At 37.1% G+C, this 16,220-nt stretch overlaps 2 protein-coding genes across 3 annotated transcripts; one reads left to right on the forward strand and one right to left on the reverse strand.

The window, feature by feature from the left end:
* Positions 1-908: 908 nt before the first annotated feature.
* LOC121732437 (histone H3.3A) lies at positions 909-2,211 on the reverse strand. Its single transcript, XM_042122315.1, has 3 exons — positions 2,082-2,211; positions 1,626-1,917; positions 909-1,481 (listed from the first exon to the last, which is right to left on the reverse strand). The coding sequence occupies exons 2-3, from the start codon at positions 1,905-1,907 to the stop codon at positions 1,353-1,355; spliced, it is 411 nt and encodes a 136-aa protein (XP_041978249.1). The 5' UTR covers positions 1,908-1,917; positions 2,082-2,211; the 3' UTR covers positions 909-1,352.
* A 620-nt stretch (positions 2,212-2,831) lies between these two features.
* On the forward strand, positions 2,832-8,591 carry LOC121732219 (RING finger protein unkempt). 2 transcript variants are annotated; one of them, XM_042122031.1, is made up of 6 exons: positions 2,832-3,106; positions 3,190-3,420; positions 4,865-5,148; positions 5,246-5,346; positions 5,427-5,664; positions 5,765-8,591. In XM_042122031.1, exons 1-6 carry the CDS (start codon positions 3,048-3,050, stop codon positions 6,742-6,744), a joined length of 1,893 nt encoding a protein of 630 aa, XP_041977965.1. In that variant the 5' UTR covers positions 2,832-3,047; the 3' UTR covers positions 6,745-8,591. The 2 variants fall into 2 exon arrangements, with proteins under 2 accessions (XP_041977965.1, XP_041977966.1); XM_042122032.1 differs by having other exon boundaries at positions 3,211-3,420.
* Positions 8,592-16,220: the final 7,629 nt, after the last annotated feature.

Consider the following 16,220-nt stretch of genomic DNA (forward strand, 5'->3'; position numbering starts at 1 on the left):
AATAAAAAATTAAAAGTTTTTAGTTGTAAAAATATTGTATTGCAATTTTGCAAACAAATGGCAAAAATTAGTTTTCTTAATTTTTATAGATAAAAGTACTAGATAATATACTTAGGCCCCCCCTAAGTATATTATCTAGTACTTTTATCTATAAAACAACCCCCCCCCCCCCCCCCTCGCCCCTCGGTACGCCCATGCTCACGAAGCCCAATAATATACCTACTCTTTTTCATTATGCACACATTCAGTTTTAGCGTTGGCCCTTTCATAAGAGAGTAATTAGATGGATATTGAGGTTTTTAAGAGAATTTCAAAAGCATATGTTTTGTGAAAACCATTTTTTGCTGTCTGGGCTGATTAATTTTCAATCTATCTCAGGGTTTCTCAAAGTGGGGTACGCGAACCCCTAGGGGTTCGCTATTCAACGGCAAGGGGCTCTTGACAAGGTTTAGGTAGTGGTCGCAACAGGAGTAATTAATAGAAATGTCCGTAGATGAAACTCTTCAAGCTAATTTCAAAAGGATGTCTGATAGATTTTTGGGCAACTAGACAGGCAGAGTATTTCGAACTGTCACGAAAAGCAGTGAATTGCCTTTTACCTTTGCTACAAGTTACAACATACTTATGTGAGAGTGGGTTTTCACACCTGCGTGACAAAAACTAAATACAGAAATCGACTTATCCAACCTTTTACATTATCTACAGTCCTAACATTGAATCACTGATCTCCATTATAATGGAGGTCAGTGCATTGAATCCATTTGCGACTACCTGGTTTACAGGGGTTTTTGTCACCTGGAAATTTTAACAGGGGTTCATGGAGCCGAAAGTTTGAGAAACTTGTCTCAAATTTTTAGACTTTTAACTTAAAACTATATATAGAAATAGGAGAGAAAGAAAACCATAAATTAATCCTAATTATATTTATTTAACATCATTACACATCCATTATACATCAATTTGCTCCAAACACATTATCCCAGAGGACGTGGTTACAATATTGTCTAATTATTACACTAGTTACAAACCCACAAGTCAATTACATATTATAATATAAAGAGCTATGCTGTTGTGTAAGGCATGGCTGAAAGATGATGAACAGCAACTAGTACCTGCATATCATGAGAAATTGTCGCACTCAGAGATACCTTGCAAAACAACATAGTCATACTTAAGAGTACAAGAAAATATTTATAAAAAAAGATCAGTTCCGCTGTCTCCTTACTTTAACAAATATGATGTTTATATTTAATGAATCATGAATTATTATAAAATATGAGACAAAGAATGTGCATATGTCTAATCAAATTACGAATAATTTATAATAAGAGTTAATCTACACTACAGCTAACTTAAGCACGCTCCCCACGGATCCGTCTGGCCAACTGGATGTCTTTAGGCATAATGGTCACGCGTTTCGCGTGAATGGCGCACAAGTTGGTGTCTTCGAACAAGCCCACAAGATATGCCTCACTCGCCTCCTGCAAAGTAATAAAAGTCTCATTAAAATCACTGTGCACCAGTTTGTAGGTAGGTGTAAATGAATAAATACGGACAAAAGTATACATGTGGTTAGTGTTTTAACATTTAGGTTATAGCTAACATTTTATAGGCAAAAATCGCACCTGCAGCGCTCCGATGGCTGCAGACTGGAAACGAAGGTCAGTCTTGAAATCCTGAGCAATTTCTCTCACGAGACGTTGGAAAGGCAGCTTGCGGATAAGCAACTCAGTAGATTTCTGGTAACGACGGATTTCTCGGAGGGCCACTGTACCCGGGCGGTAACGATGGGGCTTCTTCACTCCGCCAGTGCTGGGAGCTGATTTTCGCGCCGCTTTTGTGGCCAACTGTTTACGGGGAGCTTTTCCTCCGGTGGATTTACGGGCAGTCTGCTTGGTACGGGCCATTTTAAATTTCCTACAAATATGAGAGAAAGTTAGTCAAGATCACAATAAACAAGTCGAGAGTTGCGACACTCGACTGGAATAATAACATCTGAAACATACTTAATAAAACGCGACGTATTTGTTCCAATTTTTATCACAAATTAATCATAATGGTGTTACGATAACTTTACATACCTTTTTTAGTTGAAAAATGTGATTTTTAAACAATTATAACAAAATTTGTACAGAGCGAACAACAACGATCATATGCTCAAGAACGATACAAAATGGCGCCGAGAGAATGGCGGGCGAACACTGACGCCATTATTCTTATTCGGGATTGGTTAGCCCCAAAGCCATTCTAGACCTGTGATTGGTATTAAGAAGCTGAGATATCATTGGTTACCTAAATAGAGCTTTTGCTAAAAAATGAGCTCCTATTGGACCAAAAATGTGTTTGGGGTTGTCCGAGTAAAAATTCAAAAATAAAACAAATAACAAAAAATAAAAATAAAGAAAGATGCAATTTATTTACGGCATTAAGATAGGTATTTACTTTCAGGATAAACTTTGATTAATAATTATAAAGTTGGGGTTAGTTTTTGGTGCAATTAATTTTGTGATTTACTAGCGAAATCGGTACGGTATTATAAAAATTTAACAAAATTCTTGTTCTAAGAATTTCAGTAAAGAGATTTAAATTTTAACACAAGAATTTGTATTTTGTAATGGTAAATAATAATTTTAGCAAATAAACAAATGGGATTTTTTTAAATTTATCGAAAAGAAGAGTAACTTTTTTGAAAACATTAAAAAAAAGTGAAATGCGACCCATTTTTCATCTCATTCCTTGGCCTTATGCATTCTTATGGGTCAGGTGAGACGAATAGAAAACATTCGACGTGACATATCTGTCAATGCCGAATGCGTACACAGTTTGTGAATTTTGCTTGGAAGTCTGCTAGAGATTAGTGTATTTTTAAGTTCAAGGTCTAATAAATCTGAAATGTTTTTAATGTTATTAACGTTTTATAGTAATAGTTATTTTAATATCTTTATCATTTTATAATATTTACACAAAAGTGATAGTTTATCGAATTTTAATTGGTCATCGGTGAGCGTGCCCTGCGCGACGCGAAGGCGCAATAATAGTTCATCAAAATGCCGTCGGAATCTAAACCTTTGTTGACAGCGCAAACAGAAAAACCGAATCATTACAAGTAATTATGCTTTTCGATATAGATATCAACGAAAAAATTAAAGTGCCAGTGCTCGTGTTCACTATGAGTTTCGTTTCATTAAGTTTCGCTCTCGCCTCTTTCAGATATCTCAAAGAATTTCGCGTCGAACAGTGTCCGTCGTTTCTACAACACAAATGTACACAACATAGACCCTTTACGTGTTTTCACTGGCATTTCAATAATCAAAGGAGAAGACGGCCAGTTCGAAAGAGGGATGGAACCTTCAATTACAGCGCAGATAACTATTGTACAAAATATAATGAAACTTCGGGAATATGCGAGGATGGGGACGAGTGAGTGACACTTCTTTGTTGTATACACAGTGCACACACCTTAATATCTTCAACCTTTGTTATTGTACTGAATCTTATTAGTTTCTTATTTGATGTTTGTCTTTATGCTGGCACTTCACATGGCTATTTGTATTTGCTATTGGCTATTTGTTGTATTTGGCAACATTATTGACGAATATGCAAACAAACAAATACGACCTTCCACACATGGCTGTCAAATAGCAAACTTACGAACATTCGATTCAGAATTTTTAAATCAGGTTTGTGTTCAGCAATACAATGTCGGATATCACTTATAGACTTCTAATATTTATTACAAAAAATTGGACCACTAATCTCCAAAAAGACACAATACAACACTGAAAATAACTGAAAATTTGCTGAAAATCACCTGAAATTTGAAAATATACCATCTGTTGTTAAGTTGACAGCACTTATCTGTGAACTTGCCTATTTGACTCTTTTGATGTGCATCAAAAGCCGACAAAGGTACGGATACGTGTATTTGGTATTGGTCATATTTGTCAAATAGGCCAATAAGGCCAATACTTTGTCAAACACACCATCTACACATGGTGATTGTTTAGCGAATACATCAAATACGCAAATACAAATAGCCATGTGAGGTGCCAGCATAATAATTGTAAGTAAAATCAATTTACTTGCAAAATCTATCCAACATTAATAAATCAACTGTTTATTACTCAATAAGAACATACAGTAATGAGTACATGTATCTTATTCAATTTCCTCAACATAAACTGTTTTTCATATTAGGTCTAGAGTTATTTTTGTGGCCAGGAATTATTAATGTAATTGATGATCAATTTTAAACAATCTACAAATACTTCCTTTGTATAGCAATTAGTTAATTATAATAGTAATAGAGAACTATAAATATTTTCTTATTTGATGTTTATGTAAAAATGTAAATATGTAAAAATTTGTTTTGTAACAACTGGCATGTTGTTAAAAAACTTTTTTGCATTTATTATTACTTGGATTTTTTGTAACATTTTCATTTATTACATTTTATCATAAACAATACAAATTGCCAAACTGCATAACAGTTTGTTGGCAACTGCATAACAGTAACAGATAATATGAATGATTCAGAAAGTCATAAGAAATTATTAAGAAAAATATAAATAATACATTTAAAAGTTCTTAATGTTTGGTACAGATGGAGATAATAATATGCTTGTACCTTTATTTGTTACTTATTTCTGTAAAATACCCATAACCAAAAGCCAGAAGCTGCTATATCATAAATTAATTAATTCAATATTAAAATAAATAATTATTAGAGAAATTTAAAAATTTGTCTGTGAAACACTTCATTAATTAATTAAAGTAACATGACATTATATTATCCTTAAACATCTCTGAAATCTGCATGCAGGTAAGAGTATCATATTTCATATTATCAACATATTATTTTTAGATGCCCATATTTACACCGAACGGCCGGAGACACAGAGCGCCGGTATCATTTACGATATTATAAAACTTGTATGTGTGTACACGATACAGACGCTAGAGGCCTATGTACCAAAAATGGAGCCCACTGTGCCTTTGCGCATGGAGCCCCAGACCTTAGACCACCTGTTTTGGATATGAGGGAGCTGCAATCTTTGGAAAACCCCGATGGTACCGACGGTGATGCGGCAGCACCTAATGCTCTCGATAGGGAACGAAATTTAATGAATGAAGATCCAAAGTGGCAAGGTAACATTTTATTATTATTGAAGTAAAAATGTTTAATAAGGTAATAATTATTGTTGGTAATTTAGTTTTTGCATACTGAATGTGTTATATTTTTCAGATACAAATTATGTATTATCATCATATAAAACTGAACCTTGCAAGAGACCACCTAGATTATGTAGACAGGGTTATGCATGCCCACAATATCACAATAGCAAAGTAAGTATTTTTCTATACAACATTAAAAACTTCATTATTTACCAACATAATGTTTAATTAATAATAACAACTATTTACAGGATAAACGTAGATCACCACGTAAATGCAAATACCGCAGTACACCTTGTCCAAATGTAAAGCATGGAGAGGAGTGGGGCGAGCCCAGCAACTGCGAGGCCGGAGACACCTGCGGGTACTGTCATACACGCACCGAACAGCAGTTCCACCCCGAGATATACAAGTCCACAAAATGCAATGACGTGCAGCAGGCCGGATACTGCCCCAGGGGACTCTTCTGCGCGTTCGCCCATGTAGAACGTGAGTATATTCAATTTCGAGTATAATATTTACAAGATGTCCTTGGAAATAATTTCAGGAAAAATTTACGCGCGGTTTATAATACTTTTTTTTTAAACAGCCGAGGACATTGGCGGCGGTCGCGACCTCACGGCGCCACTGGACTGCGGCACTAACCTCGCCGAGCTGCTGTCGTCCGCGCTGCCCGGTGACAAGAAGGACGCACGGCCCGCCTCCCCCGCCCACGCCAACGGCAGCGGGGACGGCTCCGAGTGCGCCTCCACCTCGAGCGGCGGGTCCGGGCCACCGATGGGGCGCGCCCCGCCCGCGCCCGCCCCCGCGCCCGCCTGGCCGCCGCGCGCCGCCTTCGACAGTGCCGTGCTGCACGAGGTCGTCGGCAATGCGCTCGACGACGTCATCGACGACCCGCTGCACCTCGTCGCCTCCCTCGACCGCGACCTCCGCGACCTGGCCGACGAGCCGCCGCCCGCCTCCGCGCCCGTCAACATCCCGCGCCGCTACACGCCGCCCGCCGCCGCCTCCCCGCTGTTCCTGCGCTACGCCGCGGATCCCGAGCGCCTGTTCAACTCGCACATGAAGGCCGGCAGCTTCGGCGGCGGCGGGCCCTTCGAGTTCGAGGGCGGCGAGGTGGCGCGCCTGCGCGAGGAGGTGTCGGCCGCCCGCGCCGCCGCCGCGCGCTGGGACGAGCGCATCGCCCAGGCGCGCGCGGCGTGCGAGGCGTGGCAGCGCGAGGCGGACGAGGCGACGCGCGCGGCCGCGCTGGCGGAGCGGCAGCGGGACGAGGCGCTGGCGGCGGCGCGCGCGCTCTCCCGCGAGCTGGAGGTGGCGCGCGCGCCCCGCCGCGAGCCGCGCAACCTGCCGCTGGCCGCGCTCAAGGCGCTGCAGGCGCAGGCGCGCGCCGAGCTCGAGGACATCGACAAGGCGCTGTACCTGCAGACGGCCACCAAGTGCATGACGTGCGAGGAGCGCGCGCGCGCCGTCACGCTGGCGCCGTGTAACCACTACGTGGTGTGCGACGCGTGCGCCGCCACCGCCGTCGAGTGCCCCTACTGCCAGACGCCGGTCACGCACCACCAGTAGCGAGCGTACTCGCGTTCTATCGGCGCTCGGCCGGCGGCGGACGACGTGTGGGGTGTCGGTTTAAATTACAACATTTTTATATTCGTCTATTGATACATATTATAGCGTCTACCGAGTATTTTTCGTAAACGAGTATATTATTATATTATAGTGCATGGTCACGCGTAGAGTTTGATATTCCGAGGTAATATGCTTTTGATGTTACTTAACTCGTTTTACTTTTAGACTCGTGCTAGACGACTCGTCGCTTTCCCCATATAAATTATTACATACTAGAATAGGCGTCTGTCGGGTACCGTAATACCGTATTTCACGAGGACACGTATTAAGGAATTGACGTGCAGATAGAGTCTTGATCGTGTTTACTTTTTCGGCTGCATAACTTACGAGCGTAGGTTCATATGGTAGCGTAACATGACATAACATACACATAGATACTAATTTTCTAAAATATAACTCTTAAAAGACCATCTATTTAATATTCTGTTGGAGACAGAGTCGAAAGTTTTGTTTCTCTATATTCATAACCATAGATAGATATATCGACTATAATATTTAAACAAATGTTGTTGACTGTTATTTTTTTACATTTTCTAAATGACTATTTCATACTTTTCTTATTGTAAGGAATCTTATAACGATTAGAGTAATTAATGCTTTTTTGAATATTTAACGACCAATGCTAATACTTCTAAACGTAAATAATAAATATATTAATCTTTCGTAGAGATCAAAATGTGCATTTTGTGAACATTCCTATTGCGGATGTATCGGACACAAGAGCTGAGTTCCCATTACTCTATGGTCATTTCAGAAAATACTGCATTTTACTCCATAGATTAATTAGGAACTATAATATTATACAGAATCACTAAGCAAAGAGTATATTTGTATAAAAAAAAACCACTGCAAAAACTCAAATAGTATTAAAAGCTGCATTCACTCTATAAAAATCTTTTGCTTCTACTAGTGCTATACTTTTTTTGCTGTAACATTCTCGAGAATATTTCGAATTTCAAATATTTGAATGCAGTTTTTAGATACTGTACAAAACATCACATACCTAAAATCATGGTTTCATATTTTGTGTTTTCTGACACTATAAAAGCGGAACTTTTGAACTGCCATTGCAACTTATTCTTTTAATTCTGATTTTTCTCATTAATTAAGTTTTATCAAAATACGTAGCGGATATCTTTTCACAGATGTCACTTGCCTGACGAGGTTAGAAATTAATGTAAGTCGTTAAAAAATTTCGCTTTATAGATTGTTTGGACTTAGTTGTGACGTTTTTAAGTGTTCTTCTTTCTTACAACATTAAACTAACGTCGCAACTAGAGGTCACTACAATATGTTTTGCATATTTTCATGTATGTGGTATTATACTTAAAACATTTTGCTTCTAAGTGACATTCATATTTTATCAAATCTCTTTATTGTTAATATAGGCCGTGCAGAACTAAGGGGTCTCTTAGCAGAAGTAGATATTGGTGGATTGCTTAATAATATCTATAAGCTATCTGCACTTAACCCTTCTATTTTTGTGTATCGATCTTAAGTTGTGCACGCTCTTTAAGTGTAATACCACTTTGCAATATGGAATACATTATTTTGGTGACGATCAGATTTTTACCCGACCACACACAAGAAGGGTAATGTTTTGAGCATTTAGTGGGCGTGTAACAGCGGCGCTCTCGAGTCAGTAATGTCGTCTTCGACTAAAATCTGGGGGTTTATTTTACATTTTTTAAGTATATTATTTTCACAAAATATTTTTTGATACGGAGACCCCAAATTATTTTAGACTTTTGTACCATCCTAAAGTGGAGCATTTTATATTGGATTTTTTTTTAAATTTTCTACAAAAAAGAATAAAATTTTATATATTTTGAAATATTTAAAGTTAGTTTTTCGTTTTTTTTTTATATAATCACTATATTTAAATAGAAATAACAAATTGAATTTAGTCGTAACGTTTAGCTCTAAGTAGTGTTTTCAAATTGTATTTGAAGTTTTAAGTGTAGTGGCGTGAATCGTGCATAGTAATCTCACAGTTTAAATAACATGCAGTAGATCATCTTCGTACTAGATAACTCGAGTCGAACGCACACATTAGCGTGATTTCAGAAAAGTAGCACATGAATAAAACTTGTCTCGTTATTGATTGAGCTTGATTATAGAGGTAAGACACTGTCGACTTAATATACTGTATGATATTTGTGCTGTGGGTATCTGAAGCAATACAACCACCACCGCCTTACAACAATGTATGTTATGCGGGGTTTACACGGGTGACTATCCGCACGATTGACTCCGCACGGCGAGAATCGACTGTCTAAATGGCAATACGCCGTATGCCGAATTGCCATTTAGACAGTCCATTTTCGCCGTGCGGCGTAAATCGTGCGGCTATAGTCACCCGTGTAAACCCTGCATTAGCGGCGATCGACCAATTCACTACTTGCTAAGTAATTTTCTTAATTACAGAATACTCAATCTATCTATTATGATTATTTCAAGCAGAATAGAAGCCACGTTGCATTTTTGAATGAGTATAGGTAAAAAAAAATACTACAAACTATTTTGTATTGAATTGATCTATTTTATTTGATCTTTCAATACAAAATAGTAAATTGGATATTTTAATTGATCAATTCAATGTGAGTATATTTGCTTCCTTTGTGGTTTCATTCTTAAAATTATGTCTATATATTTTTTTATATTACGAAAAATTTGGCAAATGTCTTTTGATATGGCAATAAGTTTAGCGGTGGTCGGTCGCCTCATATCGGTGCGGCATTTTGTCTCCGTTTGTGTACCGTGGTGGTTTACTTATGTAGGATGTGTTATTGTAGGCCGTCTCGAGTATTCATTTTCTAATTCGCTTAGAACTCTCTAGAATTTTCTCTGGTGGCGAGCTTTGCAATAATATTAGTAGGTGTTCCGCTAATGTTCGATGTTCAAATTTTAGTTTTCAGTGTCGCCACTAGGCCCAATTTTCAATTTTGCCCGCAGCGTGGCCTTCAAAAAGCATAGTATATTATATACACAATTATATAGAAGAAAAACTAAAGCAATATGAGTAACAAATAACCTCATACGATTTTGCGAGTATTGTATATAGATAAAGAATTTATAAATCACATTATATCCCTATAGCGAATATATTGACTTTCAAAATGCGTATACATACTTGATTGTACCTTTTTGTATTGTTATTATGTAATATACCTATTTGCTTATAATAATTTATTTAAATCGAAGGTACGATTTGTTCCGATGCGATTGTAAAAATTTGAATATTTTGTTCGTGGATAAAAGCTGCATAGATGGCGCCTCTTTGATATAAAAAATATAGTATTCAGTTATTTTTTTAAATATTTTTACTGTATCGATTTTTCGAAGTAATAACTTGTATTCTGTTTTATGTTTTTGATAAGGCGTTCTAAATTTTAGAAAATAAATTCGGCCTTCTGAAGTATTTTTGGCTTAAAGATGGCGCCATCTGTCGGGACAAATTATACCAAAACCGGAGTAGAATTTCGAGCTGGCAATACCAACACGAGCTACGCCACGTTGCTACAAAATGAGGGTTATGATTTATTTCGCGAGGCCAAGTCTGTCACTAACACGCGGGGTCGGATCGTGGGTTTAGGGGGCCCTTGGTAAATACCAATTACTGCCAATTCGATGTTCCAACACCTAAACGCAGACTGGAATATAATGTATTGTTCGATTGATCGTAGGATTCATAGGGCTACAATAAACACGATCTGTTTAATACAATTATGGATTATTTTTGATTTTGACTTAGCGGGGACTCTTTGAGTTTACGGGTCCCTGGGCCCATAAAGCCTAGGTAGGTAGATCCGGCCCTGCTAACACGCGTGTAGGGTTATTCGAGTGTAGGATACAAAATGTACGGTGTTGTAATTGCCTAAAGTAGCTTGCTAGTGTTTGTATTACTTATTTAAAATTAGACGTGTATTAGAATCACATTTATTTTTATATATTACCTTTATCACATGGAGATTACATTTATATTAATTATTTTATGACGGTATGCGCTGTATTGCATATTGAAGTTTTGAAAGTGTTCCGGGAATCTTTCGTTTGCACATATCAGAGAGAGCCGACACTTTTGAAGCGAGTATTTAAAGGTTTAATATATTTAAGGCACACATTTATACCGATTTACAGTAATATCGAAATGTATCTGGCAACCCTGGTTTTGGATGTATAATGTATTTGCATGCAATCGTTTTAGTTTACACTTATACGGTAGAAACAGCGTGTGGTTTGTTGTTTTTGTTGTTGCAGACCGATACACTTTGTGTAACGGCGGGAGCTACTATTAAAGTGCGTTCAGAAATTGTTTTATACCAGAGGTAACAATGAACCTCTGATATTAAAGGATAATTAAATTTATTAATTTATCAGCTTAGATTTATTAAAAAATCATCATGAGTATCAGATCCTAGTAAATATGAACGCATTTTAAGAGTAATTCCTCTACAATAGCGGAGCAGTTATATTGCATTTTCGTTAGTTCTATTTTAACTTAGGACCAATTTTGTTTAAACTCTTATTAATGTTGTGTAAGCATAATACCTTTTTATTATTATTATTTTTAATATAATTTTTCAATTATTTAATCGTTAGCTAGGTAGGTTCAACAAATTCTTTCAAATTATTATTGTTAATTAGAGATGAAGAATATAGTAGTATAACACTCGTAAAGATCAAATGAATTGTTTTCATTTTAATTTTTCTATTTATGTGTAATGTATGCATTCAAGCTTATACTTTGTCATAGTAGATATTTTATAACAAAATAATTTTCAAATCCATGTGATATAACATGTAACAGAGATGAAGAGTATAATATTCTAGGTAGGTAGGTTTAATAAATTTTAAATTCCATTCAATATTTGGCGTTTTATTTATAGCGAAACCCGCACCACTTAGAGCGCCTTCGCCGCGCGACTTCTATACAAAAAGCGAGTCGCGCGGCTGCAGCGCTGCTGCTGTACTGTTTGCGATGTAATGTGAAGGCAGCCTTAGATTAAAATACTGCAGTGGTCTAGGTCAGGGGTCACCAATTAGTTTCGCCGGGGTCCATTTTCAGGAATGAAGCTGACCTTCGCGGTCCGAACATTTTATAAAAAAAATATTTATTAAACAAAAGTAATTACGGAAGTTACAAAGATCTGATGTTTGAAGTGAAACTGGTGCAAGCTATTGATATTAAATCCTGAAGATGTTTACAGTAAGTCGAGACCGAAATTAATTTTTAACGAAGTTCATATTCGAAAATGCTCGGTCCGCACACAACGGGTCGGCGGTCCGGATGGGGACCGCGGTCCGCCATTTGGTGACCCCTGGTCAATGTAAAAACCAAATTAAAAGAAAACAAATACATCTTTAGGAAATAAAACTTTATTATAACACATTCAGTGGTCGCTTTAAATGAAATACAATATACAGTTTGTAAAATAATAAAACAATGTAGGTACATGATATAGGTAATCTCAAACCAGCATTAATACTAGTGCAGTTGGAAACAATTCCCAAACAGGCCTAACATAACCTTATTAGGGTAAAAGAAAACTTGAAAGCTGCCTAGTCTTCTAATACAACCGGCTTTCAATACTTCTAAATAAATATTTTCTACCCCGTTATTGGCACTAAACAGTAAATTAATAATAAAATTAGCTGCCTATTAAATATTAATGAGGTTGTAAAAAGCTTGCCGACAAAGTTGCATCTCGAACCGCATAAAGTGCTATGAAGCTATTTTCAATGGCCAAGTAAAGCGGAAACATGTCAGTAGTGCAATCGGGGAAATCGATACTTAGGCAGATGGCGACCAACGTAATTTAGTCAGACTGTGTCAAACGCACAGATCACGATTCACGGTCAACATCGACTTGACATAACCCGACTAAATACCACAGGTGCGCCAAACGCCTATGAATATATTTTTCGTTCATTTGGTGCAGCTCGATTTAGCGTTTTACTTGTCTCTTAGCTGTATAGGCCCTATTGAGATTTGAGACTAAACCTAGTGCCAATAACAGGACCAGTATACAGTTGCTAGCAAATGTGTATTTTTTTTATCTTGGCTATAGGTACTCCACTGCAGCTCATTTTTACCTAAGTGTAATTGAAATAAAATAAATTTGATCACTATGATCTGTTATTTCATGCAAAATTGTCGCCTTCACCAACTTTGTTTACATTTAGACCAAAATGGACTACCTATATTTTCAGTGATTATGAACTATGAGAACTGTGTATATGATTCTAAATAAATTCCTTAATTATTTCAATTCATTGTTGTATATTGCCACGTTATTTATTCTGGACCTTTTATTCTAGAAATTAGGCTGCAATTGTGCTGCTTAATAAATATGTACCAACAGGGAACTTGATTTATAGGCAGGCAACGGTCCTACATAAAATGGTTGGGTAATGTCGAGTCAAGCCGTCAGACCAGTGGTACTCGACCTTTTTTCTTTTTTTAATAGGTACGGGCTACAATCACGTTCTGGTCTTGGTGTCGCGGGCCGGAGCAAAAAAATTTTAGTGTTAAAAAAATAACGTTCTTCAAAAATGGAAATTTTTACACGACTTTTACAACGACTGGCGTGAATTTCAAAATGGTAAACTTCACGTGGGCCACATATAACCGATGTAACCCGACCAAATAATGTAGGTGCGCCACCTACCAATGAATTAATCTTCCTATACTCCACTCGGGCTAGCTTGTCGCTAGCGGTCGTTGACTCCCTGTCAAAAACTTGTCATTTTCCATATAAACCGCGATTGACAATGAAGTGTCAGATATTGTCAATCGTGGTTTTATATGAAAAATGACCAGTTTTTGACAGGGAGTCAATGACCGCTAGCAACAAGTTAGCCCGAGTGGAGTATAATGGTACTTCAAATTATATTACATCTAAGCCTATCACTTATTCATAATATATTATTCTGATCTTACAAGCCATATAAATATTTTTTATTTACTTAATGCATTTTCTTTGGTTTTTGATTTCTATTGCCCGAAATTGCGTATTATTTAATCCTTAAAATTGTATAAATATTGACAACTAAAACATTTTAAAAAATAAATTTAAAAAACGTACAGTCTTACTTTTAAGATAGATTTTAACGCCTGTTGAACAGTTGATTACAAAAAAAAACTGTACATAATGGTCTCAAAACAACTGTTCTATAGATGTTTAAATCTTTTGTGGTAAGACCGATAATATTTCGTATAAAATAATCATATTTCCACATAAAATTATTAATGTTGTAAATAAAATATTTCGTAGGCCGATTTTATTTTTTTCTGTTAAAATGTTAAATCTTCTGTTAAAACTGATTGTATGAAATTGAGTATTATATTTTTTAAATTTTGAAATGGTTAACCCTAACCTATGCCTTAACCTTAAAACTCAATCTTTGAGATTAAGACAAGATCTTTTAAACTGCGGACGCTATAGCTATATTAATATTATCATAATATAAAAAAGTTAAACAAAACATAGTAAATACTAAAGGTAAAGCTTCGATAATGTCATGGTTGCGTAAAATTAAATGTAATATTCTAAATGTTATAAACTATTAACAATCTAAAGATCGTTTTACATTATGCTTCATAAAAACAAACTCCATCATTAATTGCTCAAGATCGGTCCATTCGTGTCGCCGAGCATTGCTCGTGTAAGCGCATCTTAACGAGATGTTTGACACCTCACTTGCCATACGGACGCTGTTTAAGCATAAATTGTGTATCGATCCCACAAAAAGTACGTATTTTTTTTATGAAAGAAGGGGGCAAACGAGCAAACGGGTCACCTGGTGGAAAGCAACTTCCGTCGCCCATGGACACTCGCAGCATCAGAAGAGCTGCAGGTGCGTTGCCGGCCTTTTAAGAGGGAATAGGGTAATGGGGGAGGGTAGGGAAGGGAAGGGAATAGATGAGGGTAGGGAAGGGAATAGGGTAGGGGACTGGGCCTCCGGTAAACTCACTCACTCGGCGAAACACAGCGCAAGCGCTGTTTCACGCCGGTTTTCTGTGAGAACGTGGTATTTCTCCGGTCGAGCCGGCCCGTTCGTGCCGAAGCATGGCTCTCCCATGCTTCGGCACGAATTGAACTTTCGGCACTCGTATTGAGTTATGAATGCAACCATGTTCTTTAGATCATTATTTTATAACAACACTGCATTTATAAACCACCAATTTTTCCTGTTATGGGTTAGTACTTAGTACACAGATGCTTAACAGTGACCATATATTTTTATAACATAAACGAAGCATTGAATATATTCGTCTACATTCAGAAATAATCTTCTTAAATATTCCCCAAAGTCAGTTAAACTACTATGCCAATTAGATCTCAAACAAACGTGGTAAATACATCGTGGATATATTATGAGCACATTAGCTTCATAATCTATTTAAGTATATTAAACGGAGCACACGCTAATGAATATTTGAAAATAAATGCTTATGCTTAAAATATTATATACAGGACAAACGAATTACATTCTCTTATAGCACGATTGATGGTCGAAAAGTGCACTTATAGGTACATCCACAATTCCAACGTTCTTCCTGTTCTCACGAAGATCAAATGAAAATCCAGATAGGTATTTTTATCCGACTACGCGACGCAACGGGTGATGTGTTAATAAATTAGTTAATTATATTGTATGGTTTCAAGTATAGTTTCTTTGAAGAACTAAAACTTCCGCGTTTGTAATTCACCGTCAAAATATATTTATTATTTACACAGCGGCTAACTTTTAAAAGTTTTCTAAGGGCTTTATAAATGTGGCTTTATCAGCTGATAAGTTGTAAATATCACTTGATAGAAAACAGTACCCTAAGGGCCTATTTCGCCACTGATAAAGTGCCAAATTGGCTATCCACAACTTTTTTGACAGATTCTCCATATTCTATCTGCCAAGTTAAGTGGTGGATAGCCTATCCGGCACTTATCAGGAAGTGGTGAAACAGGACCTTTCCTTGTAAAAGTTATTTGCTGGGCTAACTTCAGAACTTACTTTTACTGAAGTGGCCATTTTATTAATTGTCCTTCAAAATATAGCGTTCATTTAATTAATAATACTTTTTTTGCGTATTTACGTGTCATTAAAATCGCCAAACTATTATTTTTCATGGTTGTGTCGTCGTCAGAACAGCTCCTATAATTCTTACTACGTCTATGACATTTACACTGGTGGGTAGTTTTAGAATTTATCGTGCAGTCTTATAAATAACCTACCGACGACTACAAAAGCACTTTAGTGTTTCACATATCCTTAAAGCGAGTTCGTTTTTCCGTACACCTAAAGCGTTCTAACGCGGGATGGATAAGGCAAAATGCAAAATGAGATTCCAATTTTTAATTTTAAAGCTGGCAACTGGCTGGATGATGCCTTTATTTTCAAAATAAGAACGCGAT

This window comes from Aricia agestis, chromosome 12 (genome assembly GCF_905147365.1).
Source record: "Aricia agestis chromosome 12, ilAriAges1.1, whole genome shotgun sequence".
Taxonomy (NCBI): Eukaryota; Metazoa; Arthropoda; class Insecta; order Lepidoptera; family Lycaenidae; genus Aricia; species Aricia agestis.

Coding starts and splice junctions, on each gene's coding strand:
- LOC121732437 (XM_042122315.1), bottom strand. CDS start 1,907: ATGGCCCGTACCAAGCAGACTGCCCGTAAATCCACCGGAGGAAAAGCT. Junction 1,482..1,625: donor CAGCCATCGGAGCGCTGCAG/GTGCGATTTTTG, acceptor ATTACTTTGCAG/GAGGCGAGTGAGGCATATCT.
- LOC121732219 (XM_042122031.1), top strand. CDS start 3,048: ATGCCGTCGGAATCTAAACCTTTGTTGACAGCGCAAACAGAAAAACCG. Junction 3,107..3,189: donor GAAAAACCGAATCATTACAA/GTAATTATGCTT, acceptor CGTTTCATTAAG/TTTCGCTCTCGCCTCTTTCA. Junction 3,421..4,864: donor ATATGCGAGGATGGGGACGA/GTGAGTGACACT, acceptor TATTATTTTTAG/ATGCCCATATTTACACCGAA.